Source organism: Diadema antillarum, unplaced genomic scaffold, assembly GCF_040938485.1.
Source record: "Diadema antillarum isolate AM-2024a unplaced genomic scaffold, OU_Dant_1.0 seq00000847_RagTag, whole genome shotgun sequence".
Lineage (NCBI taxonomy): Eukaryota > Metazoa > Echinodermata > Echinoidea > Diadematoida > Diadematidae > Diadema > Diadema antillarum.
In genome coordinates this window covers 1,173,304-1,199,727 of record NW_027271721.1, presented here as the reverse complement: position 1 = coordinate 1,199,727, position 26,424 = coordinate 1,173,304, and the positions used below count along the sequence as shown (strand labels likewise).

The 26,424-nt window shown below is 38.4% G+C and overlaps 1 protein-coding gene across 1 annotated transcript in view; it reads left to right on the top strand.

The window, feature by feature from the left end:
- The first annotated feature begins 12,554 nt into the window (after positions 1 to 12,554).
- Positions 12,555 to 26,424, top strand: part of LOC139740345 (divergent protein kinase domain 2A-like) — a 62,892-nt gene continuing 49,022 nt past the window's right edge. Inside the window, exon 1 of the mRNA XM_071650939.1 lies at positions 12,555 to 13,306. Within this exon, the coding sequence (XP_071507040.1) occupies positions 12,555 to 13,306 (752 nt within the window). The remainder of the gene's footprint in view (positions 13,307 to 26,424) is intronic.

The window sequence follows — 26,424 nt, the reverse complement described above, 5'->3', positions numbered from 1 at the left end:
CTCTCTACCACTTTGCACACTTGCCTAGAGAAAAAATCCCTCGTGATCACTCACATAGTGTCTGATTTGCAGCTCAATAATAATGCCTTGCTTTTCAGAAAGAGGCAGACATTTAATGCAGCAGTCAGACTAATATTTGCCAAAACTCTGTTTCAACTCTGACTGCGTCGTGCGTGACATCTTTTGTGGGTGTTTTTTATGAGCTGTGCTCCAGTGATTATGTATGTATGCTCTAACCCCATGGCTGCCTATGATGATACATTAAAGTGTCAGCCAATGTAAGACTTAAATGAATTAGGTACAAGCATCACACTCTTTCGCTTACAAGGAGTATTTTTTCCAACTTAACCCTTTTCCTTCAAAAAACTATAGGATCATATGTCAGGTCTATGGAGATTTTAGAATATCATGGAGGACATGCAGGTTAAAGAATACCTTGAGAGGTGCCTCTTTTGTGCTACATAGCAAAATATTGTCCATTTTATTGAAAGATCTATCAATATTAGGATAAAAACAAACATCTTGTGAGGCTCATTGTCAAAGCCCTTCCATGTTTATGTGGAAAGCAATGAAAATCCATATTTTACAAGTTAGCATCTCTTTCACAATCACTGTCCCAGCCTGAGAGGTTCGATATAGGAGGTATTGAACGATATCACTTGATATCGCCTTGATATCGGCTATATGCGATATGGAGAATTGGAGGCGAAGGCCTTTTTTGCCATGTGAAACTTTCACGAAAGAATTATGAGGATACTACAAGTACTAAATAATATGGGGATTTATGAGCCTTTCATGTGCATTTTACTAAACAGATCTTGACTCCTCTCAATAATTTGTGAAATTTTCATGCATGCACAGAGCATAGGTGGGCCTAGTTGGGTGCATTTATAGGCATGCAGCACCTTTACCACATAGCAGCATCAAAGCATCTCTCTTCCTAAAGTCAGACCGTAAATTGTTGACAACACAAAGAATGGGATGGTTTACACTCATTGTTTGAGGACTGAGAGTAATCTTAAAGCTCAAGTCTAAGTCCTTCTTAAGGAGGAGAATAACAGAACAGAAAGAATTCAACAGAATGAATGGCCTTCCATACCTCCGTCAAGAGTCAATTGCTGGTGTTACACTTCATTACTTTGTACTCTGGTGAAATATTTTTACCCTTTAATTATTACCACAGGAGTCAAGCATGGTTATATGTACTCAGAGACACAGTAAAGAAGCTACAAACTGTAGTTTAGGAAAGTGCATAGAAAACCTGTCATGGAAAATCACTGATTAAAACAGTTCAATCCACGAGTAGTAACTTTCAGTGAGAAGTTGTATTTTACCTTAATTTTTTGTTGTAAATACATAAAAGTATTGGATCAACAAGCAAAGAATACATGACTCATTAGACTGTTTCAGTATTGTCAAGTAAATCTATAGATAACATGAAGAAAACACCATCACCGTGGGAAAAATATTCACAAGCAAACATATACTATAAGCCCCTCTGCTTTTGGAACATTTCTTCATGTTTACAATTATTGCAGTTTCCCCCATTACATTTATGCTTTGTGTTTTCTGCCTACATGTCTTCTGTTCTGTTCCAGTGTATACCATGTAGAGATCTTGGTAAACACAACACCAAATGGGAATAGTGATGGGTTTGCTGGAATTTTTTTGTGTTGTTTTGTTATATTTTCAACTGATGTGATATGAGAAACATCAAGGTGTATATCTTGCTTTTTTCTCTCTCATCAAACATAAAATTCTCTATGTTCCGAATAGAAAATTCTCTTTATAAGAACATGCAATATTTTCCTTGTATTTTATATCCATTAGTTCTTCAATGAGGTGTAACATCAGTGACACTCAGTCCATTGCTGCTGATGTGAGTGCACTGTTTGCCATACTACAATGTTATTGGACACAGAGTGGGAACTTACAACTAATTAGCATACCCAGATCACCAACTTCACATGTGATTGGCTGAACCCCTGCCCAGACTCAGTGACCGTTAGCCAATGGGAGGGCACTGTGCAACTGAGAAGCGTGCCAGCGTAGGCTCTCGCACAAGTCCACTGTGTGGCTGTATCATGTGGTAGTGTGTGTTCCTGTGAATTTGTGTGTGTGTGTGTGTGTACTAGTACAGTGTGATAGCTACTAGGGTTATCTTTACACCCCTCCCTCAGCTCGCTCAGCCAGCTGGATTGAGCCAATACAAGTTGTGAGTTCACAGCAGGGCCAGTGCAGTTGGTGTAGGCAGTGTTCTGCAAGCTGCTCTGGCGGACCCCTTCTCTCTCTCTATCAGTGATCTCACACTTCTGGAAATTAACTTTGGATTTATCGTTCATTTTTTATCATACTGTCTTCATCATCCCCCTGGTTGCATTTGATCACTGGATGTCAGTTTTACCACCTTATTTAAGAAACAATAAAAAAGGTATGATCATTTTTTTTTTTCCAAATCCAGCTATGAAACTTTTTTCTGTAATAAATAGCAAGGAATTTAAATGTTGAAGAACGTCAAAGCTGTAGACAAAATTTTTTTTTTTTCAGGAACCATTTTTCCTTGTTGTTTATTTGCTGAAAAATGCATTCTGATCAGTAAATCAATAATGCTGTTTATGGCAATATTACTGTGGGAGAGCAGGCTCACCTCCCTGGGGAGATTGTAACAGAAATCTTTGAATACATCTTGTTGCAAGTGATGTATTAAGTGAGTTTTATCATTTTAGACAGAGAAATACCTCAGTTCATTGTATTTGATATCAGCATTTATATAGTAGTGCCAGTAGTTAATTTTCTGGACTACCACTCATTTTCCGAAAATTTGGAGTGATTTGTATGATTTATTTTGCTATCCATTGATCTTTGTCTGATGTTCTCTGATGTCATTTTATTATCATCTGAGAGTCTGTAATTTTGCATTACACTTTGCTTTTGTCCTTGTTGGCATTCATGATAGTACTGTATAAACTGTTATTTTTGCGTACAGATATTTTCGCGAATGTGGAGGTCATGGTCATTTTCGCGAGATGTTGTTTTCGCGATTTGACACCGAGGCTATCGTAAATGCATTATTAGCCTAGCGGATGGCGACATTTTCGCATGTTGTTAAATTCGCGGTCCAACAATAATACGAAAAATTCGCGAAAATTAAATCCTCGTGAAAATAACAGCTTATGCAGTAACTGTTTGTTTTTTTTTGTTTTTTTTTTTTGGCAAGTGTTACTGCTTCAACATGTGAAGGAATGGTTCTCATCATAGCCAGAATGCACTGACAACTAATTTTACCTCACACAGCATCCATCCATGCACAACTGATTGCATGATTTATGCCAGTCGTTAGTTTCCTTCTTTTTCTTTTCTTTTTTTAGTCTGCTGCTTTCGGTCACGTTCTAAAACACTCCTCTGCTTATCTTTTAATCAGCCTTCTGTTTCGTCTCAACAGTCTGTTTAAGAAAATGTCACATTTGTAACAAATCATCCGAGTCAAGTTCAAGGAGTGTGTCATGTAGTACTAGAGGAAATTGTGTTTAGATATCTTGACACGAAACACTGAAAGTCATTTGCACATGCATTTAAGAGTCATATTGATATTTGTGGAGTTGCTTGCTTATCATTCTTTTGTGGTTAATTTCCTGTTTGTTTATATTTTGAAATATGATACGTTTGTTGGCAGTGGCAATAGTAGTTTGACCAAGTGAATTGGATGTTTTGTGGTTGGATTGAGATTTTTTGTTATTTCTGGACGAAAGGACCAACAGTTGTTAGGATCAACATTGCCCGTGAGGGGCAGTCAGCCATCAGGAGACAGCCGGAAAGAATGGATCACCTCCTCCTTTTGTTTGGGTGTGCAAAATATTGATTATTTATAATCGGCCCCTGGTGAGCGCTTTAAAGCGTGACTGAGTGCAAATACGTGGGGTAAAACCACTCTCTGCATCGTTGGGGATGGCTTGTTTGCTTGCACATTGCTGTGAAAAAAAAAGGGAAAAAATATGTCCTGTCTTTTGGTGCTGTTATCTTCACAGATTTTAGTAGAACCACCAGGAAGCTCTTTTCGTGCTGGAGTGGAAATATGCAGCAGGTGAATGGGTGAGATTAATTCGGGTAGAGGAAAATAACTGATGAGAGAGCATGGAGTTATTTTTTTTTCTTCTTTTTTTTTTTAGTATGGGATGAGTCATCAGAGTATGGAAATGATATTTATAGAGAAGGATGCCTATTGTCTATTGAAATTACGGTCTCGCTTTGTAGCTTCACAGTGGCTCCTTTCAGTTTCTTTGATTTTTACAGGCAGTTATCATATGGCATGAAATTTTGCATTGCATAAATGAGGGGACATCTTTTAGTTGCATTTTGATGAGGAAGGTGTTTGAAGGGAACAGGGTATTCTAATGTATTTTTGTAAAATACTTGCCTTGCATGTTACGGTCCAAATGAGACAGAGAAGAAAATATGTTTGTTTTTGTGGGGTTTTTTTCAGTATGCTTCATATCTATTACCTTGTGGTGTCACAAAATGCCTGTGGAAGGGATATCCAGACAAGTTTTTGGAAAATGGCCTATTTGTTCAAAATAGTTTGTTCAAGAAGGTAAAGTCTCCTGAGTACTGGTATGTCTTCAGATATCATTCCATGCCTTAATTCTCCGCAAACCTTGTAATGCTCCCTAACTAGGGTTGATATCATTCGCACAGCCATGGCCATGAACCATTGCCCATACAAAACTTAGGCATGATTAACCTATAATCATCTTGTTTGGCTTCTACTAGACAAGTATCAGCACATGTATGAAGGAAATGGGGAGCGAGAGGGAGAGAGAAAAGAGAAAGAACAGGTGAGAGACACATGATGGACAGGAAATGTCTGAGAAAAAGAAAGAACCTCTCCTTCAGATTGTGATGACAGGTATAATATAAGCCATGAACAAATAAGTCACATTCACCTCAACACCCCCCCCCCCCCCCCAATATGTAGGAAATGGAACAGTACGAGGTTCGTATACATCAGTTTTAAATCTTGGGTTATGATTCTAAGGGAAATGGTTGTTTTTTCCTTATGAAAAGTTACTTTCACATGAAGTTTGTATAGGATATACCATGGTTTGGATATATGGAAAAGTGGTGGTGTTAGGGGGGGGGGGGGGGGAGTTTAGCTTGCTCCATTACTACTGGCCTTCTTTGTACTTTTTAGAATGTTCGTGCGGGTGCACCATGAGTGAACTCTTCTCTTGGTTGTAACCTTCCAACCAGGGCAGTGATTATCACAAAGAGTACAAAGTTTACTTTGGAATGTTTCACTAACGTGTGACATTAATCACTATTTGAAGTGGATGTTCATAAAACAGATACCAGTACTCGTAGGATATACACATTAGCCATTATAGTATACTGTATACGCTATATATTTCGCGGGGGTTTTATTTTCGCGAATTTCGCGAGTCGGGAGCTGTTCGCGAAATTAACAACACGCGAAAATATTACCTTCCCAAATGAATCCCTTGCCTTGATGATACGGACATTACAGTACAATGTACTAGTATACCATGTCACGGCTTACCGAACAGACCATACTGGCTAAGCTTGTTTACGTACATATTATAGCACGTCCACGTCTACTTATTGTGCCACAACGTTACAAACGCGCAGAGTGTCACCCTTGATTACATGTACTAGTACTAGCTCTTGAGTTTGCATGCCGTTACGTCTCTTTACAAGTACTGTATGTCAACTTTAGGGGCCGGGGCTTCGTATGCTCCAGCTGGTTGCTGCTGAATTTACTCGTACCCCTCGTACCACTCGTCAGAAATCTAGCCCGATGGACTTAACCACTTCAAAAATGTTGAATTCTAACTTACAAGTTCGCAGAGTTTGATAAGTTTTTTTCATGCAGTGTATAACTAGTGTCATTCTTATTTGCTAGTAAGTTGAAAATTCACACTTTCTTTACCACTTCATATTTTCTCTGGTCCTCCAATCGCGAATTTAACCACTCGCGAAAATGTGTGACAGCAGCAATTCGCGAAAATTTATGTACGCGAAAATTATAGCGTATACAGTACTGTCCTGATACAGAAGTTGAGATTGAATATATCAAGACGAGACTTCAAAAAGAAAGATTGTTACCCTAATTGGTATGTATCAGCCTTCGTGATTTACAGTACTTAATTTACCTCAGTCAAATCCCAAACACAAATGTTGCACAGGGGTGTGAGGTAAACAGGAGGATTGTTGTGGCTGCCCACTGCAGACCGCTGCCTGGGAGGATTTGTCCATTCAATTTCCTGGCTCCTGCTGACCACTGGAAGTGACACATTCATCATCTCTTTGGCAAACATTGAAATGAAAAACTTGCACGCAGAGATGGTCATTCTCATCAAAAAGACAGCCTCGAGACCCCCCCCCCCCCCCCCCATAACAAACTTGGGCCTGTCCCCCTCTAAGGACTTTACAACCAGGCTGACATGGCTGACACTCTGCACACAATAATCAAAGGGAAGGAGTCTCTTGTGTTGGGTTTTGAGCTCTCTGGTATCTGTGGAATCCAGTTCATCCATTGACTTGCAATGTCTTAAACTGTAAAATCAGAAATTATCAAATGCGTGTAACTTTCATGAATTTTGTGCAGAGCCAGTGTTTTCAAAATATAAAATGGCCACATTTTTTTTTTTCTACACAAGGCATTGAAGGCCAGTGCCAATTCGTAAAAGTTTCATGCTGCAAAAAAGGCTGTCAGCCTCAATTTCTGAAAGAGGAAATGATGAAATTTTTATGTGCTATAAATGGCCTGGGTAGCTGGGCCTATACTGACAAATTTTATGCGTGTCACTCTGATATAGTGTCATGTAGGAAGAATTTCTTTTATTTCTAGGTGGGGGGGGGGGGGGGGGGGGAGGATATTAAAGTTGGGTCATCATTGGTTGATCTATTTCCTCTGAGATGGGTTAGATAGAGCCAGTTCATGCAAGATCAGCAATAGCTTAATCACATAGAAAATCATCTGTGGTCTATGACTGTCTACTAGCAGGATGTTGTGACTAGTCCTTTTCCCTGCTTCCATGAAAAAACAGACTATTATCCACCTTCACGACAGACGGACTTCCAACAGATGTGTTGACACTGTTCAGAATGTGTAGGATTGATTTGCCCAGTGATGCTTTATCCATGGTTCCAATTCCAGGGATGTGTGTGGGACATTCATTGTAGGTGCATTATTCTGATATAAATACTGACTCTGGATTAGAACGGTATAGTCAGAATCTATTGCCAGGGTCATTGAACACACATGGTACAGGTCAGTGAAAATTTGGTATTATTTCAAGTCAAGTTTGGTAGTGCTGACAAGTTGAAGTCTTATTCATATCAGCACAGATCGGAAGAAATTAAAGAACAAGTTCACCTTCATAGACATGTGGGTTGAGTGAATGCAGGAATATTAGTAGAACACATCAGTGAGAGTTTGAGCAAAATCGAACAAGCCATTCAAAAGTTATGAATTTTTGAAGTTTCTGCTCAGTCACGGCTAGATGAGAAGACTACTATAGCTTGTGATGTCACATGAGTACAACGATATAAAGAAAGAATAAAGAAAATTCAACATATTTCCATTTTTCTCGCATAACAAAAGAACACTCGACTTCTCTCTTTCAGAAGGCAGGGGGAATAATATTGCCCTTAACATACGGTACTTCAGGAGCAAGTCAAAGAAATGTGCACTTTATTCAAAAAGTAAAGTTTTGTGAAAGTCTCTTTTTATTTTCCTTAAATAGCTGTACGCATGTGACATCATACACTGTAGTAGTCTTCTCTTCCAGCACTGACTGTGCAGATACTTAAAATATTCGTAACTTTTGAACGGATTGTCCAATTTTCCTCAAACTTTCACTGATGTGTTCTAATAATATTGCTGCATTCTCTCAATCCTTATGTATATGAAGGTGGACTTGTCCTTTAATGATGATGTTGATATGTGGCGGTGTCGACGTCCATTACTAATACATGTTCTGTGTCTGTTAATGAAGCACAGAACACAATGGCCTGCCAGTTTGTTGGTGTTTCTTTTTCACCTCTTCAAAATGAGGATCATGTGACTCAAGCTTGGAATGAAGTCTACAAGTTTGAATGTGAACACTGGTTTCTCATGCCCCATTCAGACCAGGGAATTTTTACCGGGTGCATAAGACAATGGTCCCAAAAGCTGTTACTTGGAAACACAAATGAATTTGCACTTGCTGCCCAGAGGTATGGCTGCACCGGCAAACCATGCCTGTTGTTTAGGTGGTTCAGGCACATCTAGGTCTCGCTGACATCAATTTGAATTCATATTTGGAGACTGCAGATTTTCTTCACCCATCGTCATGCTTTGGTATGAAATGAAAGATGGAGAAATCTAGTCCTGATAGCAGGCATAATTCTTCCTATTGAGTCAATTGGAGTTCAACAGGTAAAAGGTGGTTGAAGTCACCCTGAAAAAAAAATTAAGGGGCGCATGAGTACATGTATGTGAATATCATTTGTGTCAATCCTTTGTATTTAAGTCAGTCAATTGTACAGTCTGTTGGTCAACAAAGAGGGTCACATGTACTTTAAGACTGAAACTCTACTGGGAAATGGAGTGTACAAAGTGTGCAGACATATTAAGATATTAGTCAAAACAATGAGAAGAATTAAGAAGGACCTACTGAAACGTTGTCAATCCTCAGAATCACCATAGATTGGTTTGATGAAATGAAGATGCTGCGCGTAAATCTCTCAGACAATAATCTCTGAGAGTAGAAAAGGAGGACATAGAAAGACATAATCAGCTTTTAAGTGTCTCCTAGTTATCTCTTTTGTTTGTCCTAGCTATTCCATAGGTCTGGCTTCTTTCATAGATATCTTGAGATGAATTCTATCAAATGAGTGAGTCATCATCGCACTGAATTGTGCCGTAATGGGATTTCTCCACCATAATTCTCCCTTTTTTCCTCTTTTTGATAATCAATGGATTAGATGGATTTTTTGTTCAATTCATAGGGCTTTAATAGTGTAAGATAATTCTTAAGGAGGATACTACCCAGCTTCTTATGCTCCATTATAATTGTCCATCAAGGATGTATCTAAGAATCTAGGAAGTTTCAGACAAGCTGTTGTGAAGGTTATCAGTCTAGCTTTATATCTTGAGAAAACCACAAGTTGTACAGTTGTATTGTGTCTTTTATCTGTTTCATTCCGTCTATTCCTGAAGATTTAAAGTTCCTTTGTTGTGCAGGAAATGACAACTATTTCTTTTTTTCTGGAGTTACTTCAAGGCAAGTGCGAAGATTAAAGGCCAAACTTTCATTGAGAAATATCCTCAAAGCAAAACGCTATGTTTCATCTTTCCATTGACATGGTAATTTTATTAAGCCCCCCAAAATGTCATGAAGACAGAAATACTACCAGTGAGTATTTTCATCACAAATGTTGTGGCAAACTTCAAGCAGAGTAGAACATTCACACTACAGTCTGGGATTTCTCAAATAGTCTCAGTAGCTCTTGGCACAGTTGCCTGGCAACTTTAGCCTAGCAACTTTTAAATCAACTACTATTTTCCTAGTGTTGCCATTTTTAATTGCAATGTCGTTTGCCCCTTAAAAGTGATTCAGCTCCCACATGCCCATTTACTTGCTGGAAGTACATGTAGATAAAGTGCATCTCTACTTGCCCAACTGGACATGACTTGGTAACCTTCATTCATTTTATGTACATGTATACATTGTTTCCCTGACAACAAACAACATATTCACACAGACAAACTTATACACTGGACAAGTTTGAAAATACCTGCTGAACTGACAAAAAAAAAATGTAGTGGGCATCTTACATGATTTTGTATGAAGCTTTGTCCTGTTTTTGCAAATAACATTTCAATTTCAGGCAGATAAGTATTTTTTAAAGAAAATCATTGTGATCATTTTTGAGGATGTCGGTAAAGACATCTTGCTACGCGTGCATAATAATTATTCTCTAAATACTGTATACGCCATATATTTAGCGAGTCTAAATTTTCGCGAATCGGGACTTCGCGACGATTTCGTGAGTGGTTAAATTCACGATCATGGCCTACTCTACAGAACAGAGAAATGTACACGTGTGTGTCACATTCATATCAGGATCTGAGTCATTATTTTCGTGTGTCTTTAATTTTACGATTAGCACCTGACTCGCGAAATACATGAAAATAAAAACCTCACAAAATATTTGGCGTATACAGTAAGTACTCCATTTTTGCCCTCTGTACATTTCAGACAACATCTGTATAATAGTCCAGCCTGCTGTGTCTCCACAATATGATGTTCCATCTTCATCTCCTTCTTGAGTTCAAAGAGATGCACATGAAGAGAAACAAAGCACATCAATGAAAAGCAAATTATAGCTGCATATACAGAACTGAAGTGATGATGTCACAGTCTTTTGTTTTAGCTTGGGTTGGAACCAGGTGTGAGCATGGTAAACAACAATAGTATTCAGTATAGGATATTCAGGCCTGGTGAGGTTGTTTAGAACCAGTTTCTATGGCGATGACCAGCTATGACATCACACATTGGTGCTCTATCATTACTGCATAGGAGAGAGCTGTTGGGTCAAATAACTCAGGTGTCAGTAAATTGCTATATTGGTAAATTTCTTGTTCATTTATACCGCAGGTAATTTCCCTCTTCTGTGCTCTTTGTTAATTGAAACCTTGCTTTCTTCCTCAGTTCCAGTTAGAGAGGTGTTTGGGACAGGGGAGAAGGGGAACTGTGTCAACAGTATTTAGCCTTCCCCTTTTGTTGGGACAAAAGAGGCATGTGCAGAAGAAGGATAAAGATAGGAGAAAGGAGCGGAAGCCCGGCAAAGTCTCTAAGATCCTCCCTTTTCATATATGGTGAACAGAAGATTGTCGACGATGATGCCAAGGCTTTGGAAATAGCAGCCTTGGCTTACATTTGCTTCCTCTGCTCAAGTCCTTGAGTAGAACTTCACAAAATTTTGGATGCTGTGTGGCAAAGACTTAATCTAACAATGCAAAGATGAATAGATTAATATTAAGAGAGATGCATCCATTCTGAGAATGTCCTTTGCCTCCACCATGGGAACTTTAAAACGAGGAACGTTGGCATGCATTTCAATTTTGTGAATTTCCTGAGGACCAAGATTAACAAAATCAAAATGCATGCAAAAATTCTTGTCTACACTATATGCATTGAATGCCAGTGGCATTTCATGAAAATTTCATGCCACGAAAAAGGCCATCGGCTCCAATTCGCAAACATGTCATGCCGGGAATATATCTTGTTTTACAGTATATTGTCTGAAGTAGCGCTCCTTGATCTGTGGGCAGGTAGAGACGAGATGAGATATGACCATTGAGACCTGAATGTCTAGGTGTAAAGGCACATGAATTCCTGAAGCATTTTTGCAATATTTGAAGCCCAATAGTCTCCCGCGATACTCAACTCGCTGGCATTGCCTATTTCTCAGAACTGCTCAAGGAATCACTGTCTTAAACTAGGCATGCTTCCCCACTTGAGAACCCTATGTCTCCATCACTACGCCTGGTATTTTAAGTGGAGGGCATCACTAATGCTGATTGAAATAGAGTGTTTGGAAGCAACCATCTCTGTCAGTGTCCACGCATCAATGAGAAGCTCCTCTTTCAGTGTGAAGATCCGTCTCCCGATCTGCCTTATTTATTTCTCTTGCCTCTAAGGACATCTCGGTGCCAAAGAACACAGACTGCAGGCAGACTGGTCAAGTTGGGGGGGGGGGGGAGTCGGGAGGGGGAGGAGTTCAAAATGTGATCTCATTTTGTGCAGACACTTTATTACATGGGTAGATGACATGCATTGTAATGATAAATTGGAACGGTTTATTCACTCATTTGACTAGGTATTTGATTGCATTACTATGGCCAAGATAAAATAAATATTTGGCTGTAATTGCATAATTTTCAAGTAAATATTTGAGTGTTATCAATTTAATCATTAGCATTGAAACGAGGAGTTTCCTATATTTGCATTACATTGTATCAATGTATGGAGTGCACAATAAAAGCAGAACACATTCCAGAAAATAATAAATTCCCCAAAAGTTAATTCAAATGTGTTATCTTGCAAATAGACAATAATATCTGTTCATCTTTCACTTTTTTCTACAGTATTTCCTCATGGCATTCTTTGCAGCAGTAACTGTATCAATTTTTTTATATAGGCCTATATGTGGAATTATGCACATGTTTGTTGAAGCACAGTTTGTAAACCAATATGAGCTGTAGCACAAAGCCATGAAATCATGTGAAGGCCATCGTCTGAGATAGAAGAGGAGAGGGAAAAAGTTATTTCAAAAGTTGAGGGGCTTGCTGGACTGAGTAACTAAACTGCTCACTTTTTCTCTGGTAAATGAATAATGCAAACTGCTTAATATGCCTTCTTTTATTTCTTCATCAGGTGCTCCTGTTGTCAGGGAAACCATACCGGATATGGTGTAATTCTTCTGCAAAGATGATGTAAGCTCGCCGTTGACACCATTCACAACTGGCTGCTAGAGAAGTGATCGAGATGGGTCCCCGACTACGCAAGAGAATCCTCATCTTCAGTGGCTCCCTGCTCTTCACAATATTTAGCTTCCAGCTGACAGGGTTCAATGCCCTCAGGGGAGACGAGGAGTCCCACAAGTTCACTAACAATGCCCTTCCCAGTACTAAGAACCATTTCAGAACATTTGTCCCCATCAGCAAGAAGGATGCAAACGGTGGGAAGTCCCTCCAAGCTGGAAGGCACTCGAAGGGAGGAATTAGAATTGACAGCAAAGACACTCGCAGGACACTGCAGGATGTGAGGACAGCTGATGATATCAAGGGACATCCTAGGTTACAGGAAGCAGAGCTGGCAGCAACAGGAGAGGCTGCCATGAAGAATGCCACGGTATCCATGACGACCAGGCTCCAGTTTGAGCAGCTATTTCCATCTCTCCTGGAGGAAGGAAAATGCCCTTTGTGCTATGGGACAGGAAACTGTGACCAGATTTACACAGGGAACATTTCGTTTCATATTGGGAAGGTGAATCTCAGTGAACCCCATGTGATAACGGGTGACTGGGGTGGCAGGAGGATCGTTGCAAAGAGGTTGGTGCGTCGGGAGACATTTCAGAGACTGGAGTCCATCGTGTGCCAAGAGATCCACTCGGATCCCCGGCGGCCCTGTGAGGTCAACATTGCGGCCACAAACAGTTGGATGTCCAAGAGCTCAGCCCTGGACAGGGTCCAACAGCTCCAACGAGATGTCTACAAAGAGAGCATCTTATCCTTGAGGTCAGTTGTGGTTGAGACAATGTTGGTCAATTTCCTTCATGTGTGATGTCAAACTTTAGGTAGCCAATAAATAATTTTTCCTGGATTCATGAATATTTTTGACACTAAAATAACAATGATTTGAAAAAAGCATTGGCAGTTTCCTAAGGATGTTGACAATCGTTATGTTTCTCTTAGATGCCATTGATATTCTATCTTTCTTCTCATATCTGTATATTTAAGATTAATGACTCTGATCTATTGTATGATGAAAAATGACAGATACAAAAGATAGATAGATAGATACATACATACATACATACATACATACATACATACATAGACAGATAGATAGATAGATGGATAGATACAAAAACTTTTTGTTCAATACATGACTCATTTGTGTGTTCGTGTCAAGTTTTTATTCTATGCTAAAAGGATTTTTCTTGACTTTCATGCATCAGTCAGTGAGCATTAGAGCAAATGAGTTTATGTGTAATAGTATGCATATATTTTTTGGTATTTTAATTTTGAGTTTTGACTTTCTGCTACCTGTTCCTGATGTCTGAGATCTCATTTTATGAGATTGGAAAAAAAAAACCAACCCAAAACAGCTTTATTGACGATCTGTGACTACATATGAATTAAATCCATTTGTTATGCTGAGGCATGAAAACATCTCCACACAAAGCTTGTTTCCTCTTTCAAACTGCTTTGATTTTATCAAGATGGGGGCGATGGAAGGGTAGGGGTATTTTGAGACGTATTTACAACATAATCTGCGACATAAACTTAACTGCCTCATCAAAGTGGTTACAGTGCTTCGACAGTCCTGGTAACCATAACATTTTATGATTGCCATAACTGTCCTCTTCCCTCTATCCTGCCAGTTTTCATTGTATATATGGGACCCCAAGCTCAAATGTGTGTTGTGTTAAGAAGCATATGAATGTTGATGGAGATCCTGCTACCTCTCACATGAGAAACGTTCTTGTGCAATGTAGTTGATTATTGCAGCAGTTACAGATTTCAGTCGCCACTCTGCAACCTGTGGCTCAAAATGCTAACCTTCATCTCAACACTCTTAAGATTAGAAAACTTTCTGTGCTTAATTTTCTCCATATTGCAGTGGTCCTTGAAGGTGCCAAATAAGGAGAAAGACAGTCAAAATATGTATATTTTTGGTTAAAAAGGAAAAGGACATTAAGCTGAAAGACACTTTTGCAATAACAGCACCTAGATCAAAGTATCCTAGGTGACCATATTCCGATTGGTTCAGTGGACTTTATTTTTTTATCTCTGAAGTAATCAATCTCTCCATATTGCTAAACAGACAAATGCATCTTTCAGTACGAGGATATGGATTTAAGTTTTTTCTGTGCAGTTTGAATTTAAATCTATTCATTCAAGGAGCTGTGATGTCCGTTCTTCTTGGTCGTAGCTTTGTTGCTTTGTAAATATCCTACATACCAGTACATTGTAGGCCTATACATACACTTGACTGTAGTGTAATCACAACTGTGAGCTTATTGCAATCATTGTATGCAATTACTACAGAGTTAGAGACGGAAAGAAGAAACAGCAAAGAGGTCAATCAATAGGCTATATTTCATATTTTAAATCATGTCTTTTACAGAAATTCTGAATTACTGAAATGACTTTAGTTGGAATGTACATTTAGTAAAGAATCAATATGTTTAGTTTTAAGCAAAAATTCTGATGGATCACCCAGAGGAAGAGTTTTCAGTTGTTTCTGATTAAAGATTATGAAGAGTCTAGATTTGGTTTTCTTTGGACTGTAAGAAATGCTGCCATCAATTATTATTTCATTTTATAACAAATTACATCCTACTGAACATCTAATTGAACCTTTTTCATGATGTGTAGCTTCTTTAACCGCCACATGGTAGAAGATGTTAAGTGTGAGGTAGGCCCTATATTCACCCTTTTGAGTGGCTCCCTGTTCACTTGTGTCCTTTGACCACCTTCAAGAAGAATGCGGTTTCTAAAACCCCCTCTGCCTTTGTTGTCATTATTGGTCTATTATTGGGCTTGTCATCCTCTGTGACTAGGCCCAGGTTCTGGTCTACAGGGATGAATGTAAGGGAATATTCTAACTTTTAATCCTTTGGCCCCCTCCTAGCCCATCAATCAATGCTGGTAACTGAGGAAGTGAGGGTGCTACTCTCTTCATATTCTATGTCTTTTCTTGTTAGAGGTGGCTTACTCAACCGGCATTCATCACGAGTATATAAACACCTAGCCAAATGCTGATTTAGTCAACCAAATCTAGATTCACAGGTACCGGCACATATCTAGAATAGAATAGAATGGAAAAGCAGTGTGAAGAATTCTCGAGAGTGTCTTTAAAGGAAAGTTACCTAACTTCTGTTTTGATGGAGTTGAGGTGGTCTTCACTCGGTTTTGATTCAAAATTTGCATCAAATCAGGATACTATGCAGAACTAATGGACTGAAGCCTTATACAACAATGTAATTGAATGTTTACCATGGTCTGGTGATTGACAGGCCAGAAAACTCATTATCCTGTTTCCTAATACTTCTTGAAGAGCGTGCGATGCAGTGGGATGTTTTAAATTAGGTTGTGAGCTTTTGTGAAACTGAAAGTGTGTGCGGGATTCACAGCAGCGGAGGGAGGATGGTGAGTTGAGTGAAATGGTGACTCACTGAGGAACCTGCTGTACAGTTGAGAATGTTTCATACTCGACAGATAGGAACAAAAGGGAACAGCTGTTAATGTTGTGTGCACTTTTAATGGAAATGCCCCTGCTTATCTCCAGAAAATGTGGTAATTTGGCAGTTATCTCCTAAATCTGATGCTGTACGCTGGCATTCTTGATTCTCACAGGATGTTTGTCACCATAGACTCATTTATCGTATTGTAACAGAGGGCTATTGGAGGAGACAAGCTAATAACATACAAATGGAATTGCCATGACTCACACATACAGCACTTGGAACATATGACTACATCACTCAGTAGCAACAAAATTCCTTTCCTCAAAGACATAGGCCTACTGGTATTTGAAGGCTGTGAGAATGATATGGGGATTTTAGTGCAGATGAATATGTAACTTCTGTCTTCATTGGCAGGGTGGATACTTGTATGGGGAAATGAGACCATTCTGAGGATTACAAACTGTTACTTGGCATCAACATGCCTATAAGTTCTAGCATGTTGTGATAAAGAAAAATTATCAGTACCTAGGATAGTCTCAGTCACCTATAAGATGACAGGTGGCAGTATCTTACATGTAGTGACTGAATTCATTCATTTTTATATAAAACAAGTCAACAACAATAATTCAATCTAGAGAATAGAAGTGAAATATAGAATGAAAAAAAGATACACCTGTATTGCCTAAACTCATATCACCATTTTGGTAGCATTTATTTACGTATACGTGCACACCCATTATAAACAAAGTCCTCGGGACTGGCGGTTTTAAATACAAAAGAGTTGGAACAGAGAAGTAATTTACATAAACTGTACAGCATGCATCATGTGTAACGAGACTAATGTGAAAAGCTCTCCTATCGCAACGCACTGACTTTAAGAACAAAATCTGATGCCTTAGCCAATCACAGCCATGATGATGATTCGGTTCTTGATTAGAGCAAACATGTTGACAAGTGTCTCAACTAATTCAATGTGCTCTAGCAGGTTCCTTACTGAAATGGACTACCTTGAATCTAACCCAATTTTTATGCTTTTTGCCTCAATTCTTGTGGTTCTCACCACAAATCTTACAAAATAAGGCTTTGACCATGATGGTATGCATACAGTGTCTTCCTTTACCACACCTGGCTATCCATAATTACACCTGTATAGTGTAGACCTCTCAGTTAGCATTATATCACCATTCACATCACTCTAAGCTCTAGTATTAGTTACTATTACAGGGGCGTGAATACTGTTCCAACTGGAGGTTCAGTTTGATTTTAGTAATCCCAAACACCACTATAGTGCCACAGTTACATTGACTATTTTCAGATACTGTTGAATGAGGAATGTTCTCGTGCATTTTAATTTCGCGAATTTCGTGAGCGCCAAGATTCGCGAAATTAAAATGCATGTGAAATTTCTTGTCTACACTATATGCACTGAATGCCAGTGGCAATTTGCGAAAATGTCGTGCCACGAAAAAGGCCGTCGGCTCCAGTTCGCGAAAATTTCGTGCCACGAATATATCATGTTTTACAGTATCAATAGTTTGCTTAGCTTGTTTGGGTTGTGAAATTTTATAGTAAAACTTTCTTCTGTCTTATCTTATTATTGATATTAGTGTGAATAGTTGTAGTTTTCACCCGGCTGTACCAGTGTTTACATTCAAAGTTTTGATAGTTTTGATAACTTTAGGCCAAAGAAGCATGTGGGAACTATTGATATGTAATGTGAATTTCTACTGCCCAGATAGCAAAGAAAAGGATTAATGAACAAGCACCAACCTTCAGATTTCAGCTGAGGTTTGTAAGGAATGATACAATCAGGTAACGTAGAGCACAAGAGAAAATCATGATGAATCCCAGCTGGCACAGACTGACAATTTACTTTATATTTACAATAACATTTTCTTCCCCTGACTTGATTTTTTTTAAGGGTTACCTTTTGTTTTCATAAGTGCTGTCAGTTCCATCAAACTGTATTACTTGAAAGAAAGTGAGGGAAAGACTTGAAATGTGAACACGTTCCAAAGACATTCATGTACCAGGAGTTTAGAGCATCATGTTATGACAATAACACACATAATATTTTCTAGGCAAAATACATGAATGAATCATCAATAAGCTTTCAGTATTCAAATTTGGTGGGTGATTTATGATGAAGATGTTGTAAAAGGCTCATAAAATCCATTTTATATTTGTGGCATGATGATGAGGATAACAGTTTGTTGATACTGTAAAATTCTGTTTGTCCCTCAGTGCAAGGTAAACTATCTCTAAAAACTGCTGTAAAATGAAAAGAAACAAGGGTTAGAGTTAGTATCCCACTCTTTTTTTTAATGGTAAAAAATATATGTTATGGCCAATACCACCCTAGTCGTGAGTGCCCCACATTGGATTGGATGATAACATTTAACCTTCCATACCCAGTTTTATCTTCAATATTCATTTCTAGACAGTGGTATACCGAAGGAGATAATCGGACAAACTGCCAGCCAGTGACAGGTTTAGACTGGCATGTGGATGGTGGTCCATCAAGCAATAGCAGCATTTTCAAAGCTAAAGCTGTCGATCAGATAGCAGTACAGAAGTTCAGATAGTTTTATGATTTACTATGCTACAGCTTAGCAGCATCCCTGGATTCTACATATCAGTTGAAGTGAAACAGAAGACCCTTCCATACACAAGTATTGGTTTTTACATTGCAATAGAAAAACTTGATTTTGTTTATTGTCATTCACAGATCAACAAAAAATTGTCACTTCAAGCAAAGTACATGTAATTTCTAGCTGCACATACCAAATGATAACCTTAGCATGACCCTGAGCACCCTCACTTAAGCTCAGTGCATTGACTTAGATAATGAGATCTTTTTTAAAGTACATTTTCTTTTTGTATAGGGCCTACTCTTCACACAAACTGCATGAGGCATATCATCATGGGGGTCTAAAAAATCAAGAGTGACTGTTTTTGTATTGTGATGCAATCATGATAACCAGTGATTTTTTTTTTTTTTTTTGCGGGGGGGGGGGGGGGGAGGTTAATATTCACACAAAAGAATTATCACTTTTGGCATCACATTTCAAAATGGTTTATGATTTTTTTTCCAGGTTTGTGTCGATGTTCCTATGAGGATATTAGTTTGAATGAGATAGTGTAAGATGTTTACAGGGAAAGAGAAAAAAATGGAAAGAAAGTTAAGAGAAAAAAAAAATGGGCAAGGGATAGAGGACTATGGCTGCATGTATGTGGGTGTGAGAATGTTTGCAGGTGAGTGCTGATTTGTGATTCAGACAAAAGACTCCCTAGATAACTGTAATACAAATATCTAGGGTATGTTCTACGGTGGGTGAGTTTCACGTTAGTTGCACATTCACATGCTGCATGCTTCATGTTTGCCTTCTTCTGTATTGCTGTTCATCATATCCACGTATATCAAGTGCCTTACCAAGTGCAAAAGTCATGTAAAATAAAAAAAGTGACATTGAAATTTATTAGGACATGACTTGATTTGATTGGGTTTGGTTTGATTTGTGATTGATATAGATGCTGTTTTTCTGTTGTCTTGTGTGTAGACTGATATGGCAAACTCAAATACATTTCTTTCTGAAAGATATGAACAGAATCAACAAAGTCATCTCAAACTTACTGGTGCTATGATGAGGGAGTCTGTATTTTACATATTGGAAATTTCAACTCCACAGCATAGAATTTACATTAAAAAAGGTTTTGTGGCTCCTTTAGTTTGTAAATGTGACCCATCAACATAGTAAAATGTGATAGCATTGCATCTGTCGATGCTGACAAACCTGCTGAATAAATTTAGAACAATTTTGAAGAAATATAAGAAATTCAACGTTTGTTACAAATCAAAAACTTCATACCTCCTGTGTGGATTTGAAAGTCTAGAAATGTTTTGATAGGGGAGACAATTTGGTATTAATGAATCCTTTCATTATAGCCATTTAAGTTATCACATAATGATAAAATGCTTAATCACTGCACACATGACTATGTCCAAACTTCAAATCTCAATTTCTTAAATTGTGTGCATGTTGTGGCCTGATTTGATCCTATAGTTTCTGTAGGATTTCTGTCTTCTTGTGGGTTTTTGAAACTAAAGTTGGGCTTAGAACAAGGAGAATTCAAACATGAAAATATCTTAAATCAATGTCAAGCAACTTTATCAGGTTTTAGTGATGATGGATCAGCTTAATCTCCCGATCTCAATTTTATATCATTTTCCGTGTAATATCAAATGTTACACTATTTTGCAGTCATAACATAGCATTGGATAATTCTTTACGTTCGATGTGGGAGTTGAATTCTTCTAGAGTGCTGTTTGTACAGTTTGTGTGGGGTTTTTTTTTATTCCATAAACCATTTGTTTTTTCAGTGGAGACATTGGGACTGAGTTTAGATGACGACTGTGTAGGTCAGCAGGAAACGGTGTAGAACAGAATAATATTTTTGAAAGGAAGGAAACTATCTTGGTCACGCTGTCTGAGTGAGGGTCATCTAGCCATGTAGCTTGCATGTCCGACTATGTCTTTACAGGATCATAGACAATATGTCAACAATTCTATGATTCTCGACAACTGCCATAATTGACAATCGATGCAAGCCTAATGGGCAGTAGTACAAAGAGTGGTTTGGGAAATGGGCGATAAATAAGTCTAGGCAAGGAATAACAAGTTTGTTACTGTTAACCATTCAGGACCAATGGCTTCCTATTGCAACGAAGTAATTGAGGTATACACAATGGAAGCATCATTAAAATACACTTTGATAACTGCTATAAAAATCATCCACACATACAATATGTTTGTCACAAACAGAATTCCAGCAGCAAAATACATCTTAAGTCGAGCAGTGACAACCAATAACGCTGTTAAAGAGGATGTTTACAAGTTTGTTGTGTATCAAGGAATTTCTTGACCCTGAGGCAAAGATAATTGACATTATATCTGAACATGTTATACTGGCTGAGTCTTACAGTCGCAGAGGATAATCCAAAATCTCCTATAACAAGTGTTGTCAGCGACTACAGAGAAAGCATTTTAAGACTGACGTTTTCAATATTTGTTAACATGAATTGAAGCACTTTCACTCCTGTTTCCTGTACTGATTTAATAACAAAGTTGCAGAGGTTCGATAATAAGATTCATCCCATCAACCCAGATTATCCCATCTCCCTAATTATTGCCGACACTGTGAGTAAGGTTTTCCATCCATTCCATGTGTCTGTCTATCAGTCTCTGTGATCATTGCTTCCTTGATCTAATGATGAAATGTAGCTTTAGTGGGGCTACTCTAACTAATAAGACCTTTAAAAGAATAGTTTAGCAGTGAATTAGATGGCACTTTCAGACGTGAAATCATGATTGGAGCTGAAACAGAGTAAAGTCAGATGATACTCAATAATGCAATTTAAAGGGAGTGTTGCATCTGTTAAAGGAGGTGGCAAAAACAAATGAAATATAGGATCATCCACTGAAGACTAAATCAAAGTCAGTGGTCCATGAAATGTTATACAAATGATGCACAGGATAGAGTGCATTAGTGAAGATGTAGCGCACTCGAGGGTATTTACAATTGTGAAACATGCACGAGGCGAAGCCGAGTGCATATTGCACTACATTGTAAATACCCGAGAGTGAGCTGCATCTCCACTAACGCCACGAAATAATCCTCTGCATCATTTGTTTCATAAAATGGGTCGAAAACTAACAGCATTTTTCACATACCTTTGTGGGTCAATACCAGTCAGCTACATGTAGCACTCGCTCAAGAGTCAAGATGTCCGAAGATGTTCGTCCCAAACATTTACGCACGTCACACTCGGAAATCCCGCACATTTAAGTACTGTACGTATAAGAGTATACGTACGCCACACATTAACCGTTATGCACACAAGAAAGGCCGGCCGGCAGCCCGAACTAGAAGTTGTTTACAGGATTGACAGCGCGTATAGTAGCGCGCGACGCACTTGTAACAACTGATTGAGTGCGCACTGCTAGTGTAAAGATTGTGACGTCAGGCCGTGCATGTTAGTGAGAAATTAATGCAAGCACACGTGACTCATTTCAGCGCTTCCAATTGGCTACATTCTTGAACCCATTATATAAAAGTATATTAAAGTTAGTAATCAGACCCATCAGTGACTATAATTGGACTTGTAAGAAATCAAATAGGAGTTGGATTACTCTGCAACAAGTTTCCCCACCATGCAGACATTCGTAGAATTACTGGTATTAGGTCTATGTTTATTAAGAATGCATTCTGTCATCAAATATTTTGAAGGAGATATGAGAAAAGAATCCACTCTCACCATACCCCTTTAATTTTGGTGTGAAATCCATGAGTCTCCTTGTTTATCGACTACTTCCACTTCAGCCAATGCATCAAATTCGACCCTGTCACAGAGTTCAAGTTACTATACAATGTCTGAGCTTCCAAAGTTAAACTGCTTTGCCAGATTTCTCTCTTTCTTTTCTATATCTCTCTCTCTGTCTGTTCCTGTTCTGTACTTTGACTTCTTATGGATTGATTTATTAATCATCAATGTATGATTTCCAGCAAATTGACGTCAGCGCCAAATGATACTTATTTTGAATGCAAATTTGAAAGAAATAACATGCCTACCAAATACTCCATAGTCGCAAGTCGCAAGTCATGATTGTATGGTAGAGCCAGCCCCCTTCCCCCAGTTAGAATTTCGCATTCTCAAGCTGGATTTTTGACAATTTCACACGGTCAGCTGAGGGAGACGTGTAACTATGGAAGAAACAGTAACAATGTCGAGGTTTACTCAGTAAACAGCACATGATCCCTAACCCCGGTGGGTTAAAATGATGAAAGGAGGTAAGAGAAATGACAGATGTCTGAGAGGGAGGATGTTATTTGTATGGGAGACAGCATTGGGGTAGGAAAAATGATTAATAAGTGGTAGGCCTAACACGCCAGTTCCAGCGAATGAAGGCAATTTCCTTGTGACATGAAGGCGAATTTCCTTGTGACACAAGACAGCCGAATTGAGAATAAGATCACTATGGGTTCGTAAACCATGATTTGTCAAACTCCCTAAAAGTACATTTGTGCAGCTGTTTTTATTAATTGAAAGAATACTGTTGTAAGTTATTATTATTTGGAGGTAAATAGATTTATACTCTTTAATCAATTAATTAATTTGAAAGGGTTTTCATTGTAGGGTTTCTTTTTTAATTCTTAGTGTTTAAAAGTGTTAACAGCCATTCAGTCATCTTGCTGGTATATAACTTCGGAATTGTCAAGAATAGTTACAATATCTTTGTTCTTGGCCAGACCTGACCCCTGTGCGTCAGTCTCCAGCAGACATCAAGATAACCAACCAGACTTGTATCTCTCTAGAGAGAGAGAGGAACCCTGAGACCGCTTGCTGATACGAGGGGTATTTTGTTCGGACCTGGGGGTAGGTTGAACAATTGGGTATCACCCCCAAGAAGGCGGTAGGATTTCTCACGACAGGGGGACTCCTTGGAAAACGGGGAGTCACTGTCCTGTGCAATTAAAGTGATGTGTCATTGATGCCAGTTTGACGGACATCGAATGCTCTGGGAGACAGCTGAATGTTGTCGCAGGTCGTTCACCCCAGATGACGATGTTCGTGGCACATGCTCTGACTGGAAGGGAAAGAGGTGATTGGAAATGGCAGTTTGTAATTGTCACCTACAGATTTTGATGGGTGAAACTGTAATTCGAGAGACACCATCAAACATTTTGATCTAACTGATTTAAGAAAAATTGCAGGAATGCAAATTCCAAAAAATTTTTCTTTTCTGCATCAAAATTTCATGGTTTCCCCTCACCAGATAACCATGAAGTCAAGTAGATTTTGTCGTACAAAGAGTTGAAGAAAACATTTTTTTGAGTTTCCTGTTTGCAATACTATCCCTTGGATATGTATAATAACTAGAATGCCTGGAATTGCCATTTCTAATAAGACTTAGAAATCAGACAACAGAATGCCAGAATAATGAATAGTTTTATTCTCTGATACAGTATGCATTAAATGGAACTTACCAGTCTTTAGTTTACAAGAATACTGTACACGCCATATATTCAGTGATTCTAATTTTTATTGAATCAAGACTTCCTGACAATTTCATGAGTGATTAAATTCCAGATCATGGAGTGTACATGTCACAGTCATATCGGGATCAAAGTAAATTTTTGTGTGTTTTTTTATATCACAAATAACACTTGACTTGCCAAGTTCTTGAATGATAAAAATTTCACAAAAATATTTGGTGTAGACGGTAGTGTGATTCTCTGTAATCAGTCCTGTCTCAAAGCATTTTTGTATAAATATCATCAAGTATGTACAGTTCTCACACAAGTGATTGGATAATCTGTACAAACAACTACACTAGACACAAACTGTCTTGCCATAAATATCAGAAATAATGTACGCTCTGACTATTTAAATTATCACACAATGATATTGATTAGATATTGTATAGATTCAGTTCATTCTTGGCTTATGTCATAATGAAAGTATTTGTCAAAATACACAGGTAGTAAGAAGCAGCAACTTCAGTCCTTCCATCAGCTTAAGTTCTTTCATATTTTTGCAAACTGTATGCAGTCCATGATTTACACAGCTGTAGAAAGTAGGGGCAGTCTCAATTTCACTGTGTTTCCCCTCATTTGATGGTCCATAAATCCAATCATTCTGATGGTCTCTGTGGATGTTTCCACCCAGAAAAAAAAAAAGAAAAAGAGAAATAACCAATGCTTAGAGGCTGAAAACAGTTTTCAAAGGCTTGGGGGGGGGGGGGGTTCCTTGCTATGACTTAAGGATCAGGTTAATATACAGTTCTCTTGACGATGATTGACCTAGTCTATAGTGCTAGAAGAATATTGGCTCATGACCAGTAAAAGGAATGGCTCAAAAACCCCAATCTGATATAAAGCAAAACCTTTTGCTGGCTTTCTTTATTATCAAAAAGACAAGTTGATGTTGACAAAATTTTGCAGTATTCTCACACTCAAGCATTTCACATTTTGAATGAAACTATAAGTTCTTAGAAGACATTAAGGACAAGGGCAGGGTCTTTTTTTTCTGTTTTCTTTGTCAGTGAGCATTGGAAGGACTTTTTTTTCAAATTACAGTTTAGTCTGTCATGTGGAAAGTTGAGTGAATTGAAAGAGGTTGTATGAGTAAATAAAGCCTTCTTAACATTTGTGTACATCGACACAAGGGGGGGGGGGGGGGACTCATTCTGAATAGGCATTTTTGCTCACTCAACTCCATGTTCCTTTTTCACATATAGTTCATTGTCTCCTAAGATCGTGTTTTGCTGCATGTTTACTGTGAAGGGGAGCCAGGGTGCAGAAGTTGAAAATCAACAATGCCAAGACACAGATGAGGATGAATTGTTTGTGATTGTAACCATATCTTTATAAGTTAGTGTAATCCTTTAAAAAAAATGCAGACTTTTGAGCTCACATCAGACATAGCAGAGGAGCATGAACAACTGCTTTTTATTACCAGAGTATTGCAGTTTTTCTAAGAGGTCATGTAATAAGTAAACAAGATGAAATACATTGTCAGCTCAGCTGTAGGATTATGACTCAGAATAGACTAAAGCTTCACGCTGGCTTTGACCTAGTGGAAGTTAACCCACTAAGCTGTGCATGCCATTTTACAGTTTTGTGGTATTAAGTATAATTGCAAGTCCATCAACATCACTACATGCTGCTGTTTTGTGGCTATTTCTCCAGTCTGGTAGCACCATTTCCATTAATGGAGAGGAAAATGTGATTTGTCAGATGACTGCTTGATATCATAATTTCATGGACCAACAGGGCTTAAAGAGTTTCATATCCTGTCTAATTGTGAGCCTGTATCATAAAAGGAGAACTTTCTGACATGGTGAATGCATGTATGGTGGTACACAGAACAGGGAGGTTTAGACCTACTTGCCAGCAGGCCGTGAAGCGGAAGCATTTGAGACAGCATTAATCTTATCTATGAGATGCAGTCTGAATGTTGTAGGAGGAGGGGTTTAGCGCCTATCGAGGTTGTGATCCGATAGAATCACATTCCAAATGACTTCAAAACTCTTCCTTTGACTAACGAATGAGTGTTGCTATCTTTTATTGTGGCTGTTCATTTGCAGTACCCTCCCACTCAATCAAGATAATTACTTCCACTAACCTGCTTTGTCAGTGTTATAGAGATGCAATGACAGTAGACAAGAGGTTATTATTTGTTCAGAATTTATGACAAATGTACCTATTTTGAAGATAAGATTACATGTACAGTCAACATTTTTATATGAATTGTAGATGTGAGATTCTTTATTCATTCATATTTTAATGTGTCAGCATAGAGTGTAATCGGAAAACATATGATGGCAATTTATCACTAATCCATATAAGCATGTCATGCCCTGTAGCTTTTGCCACTTA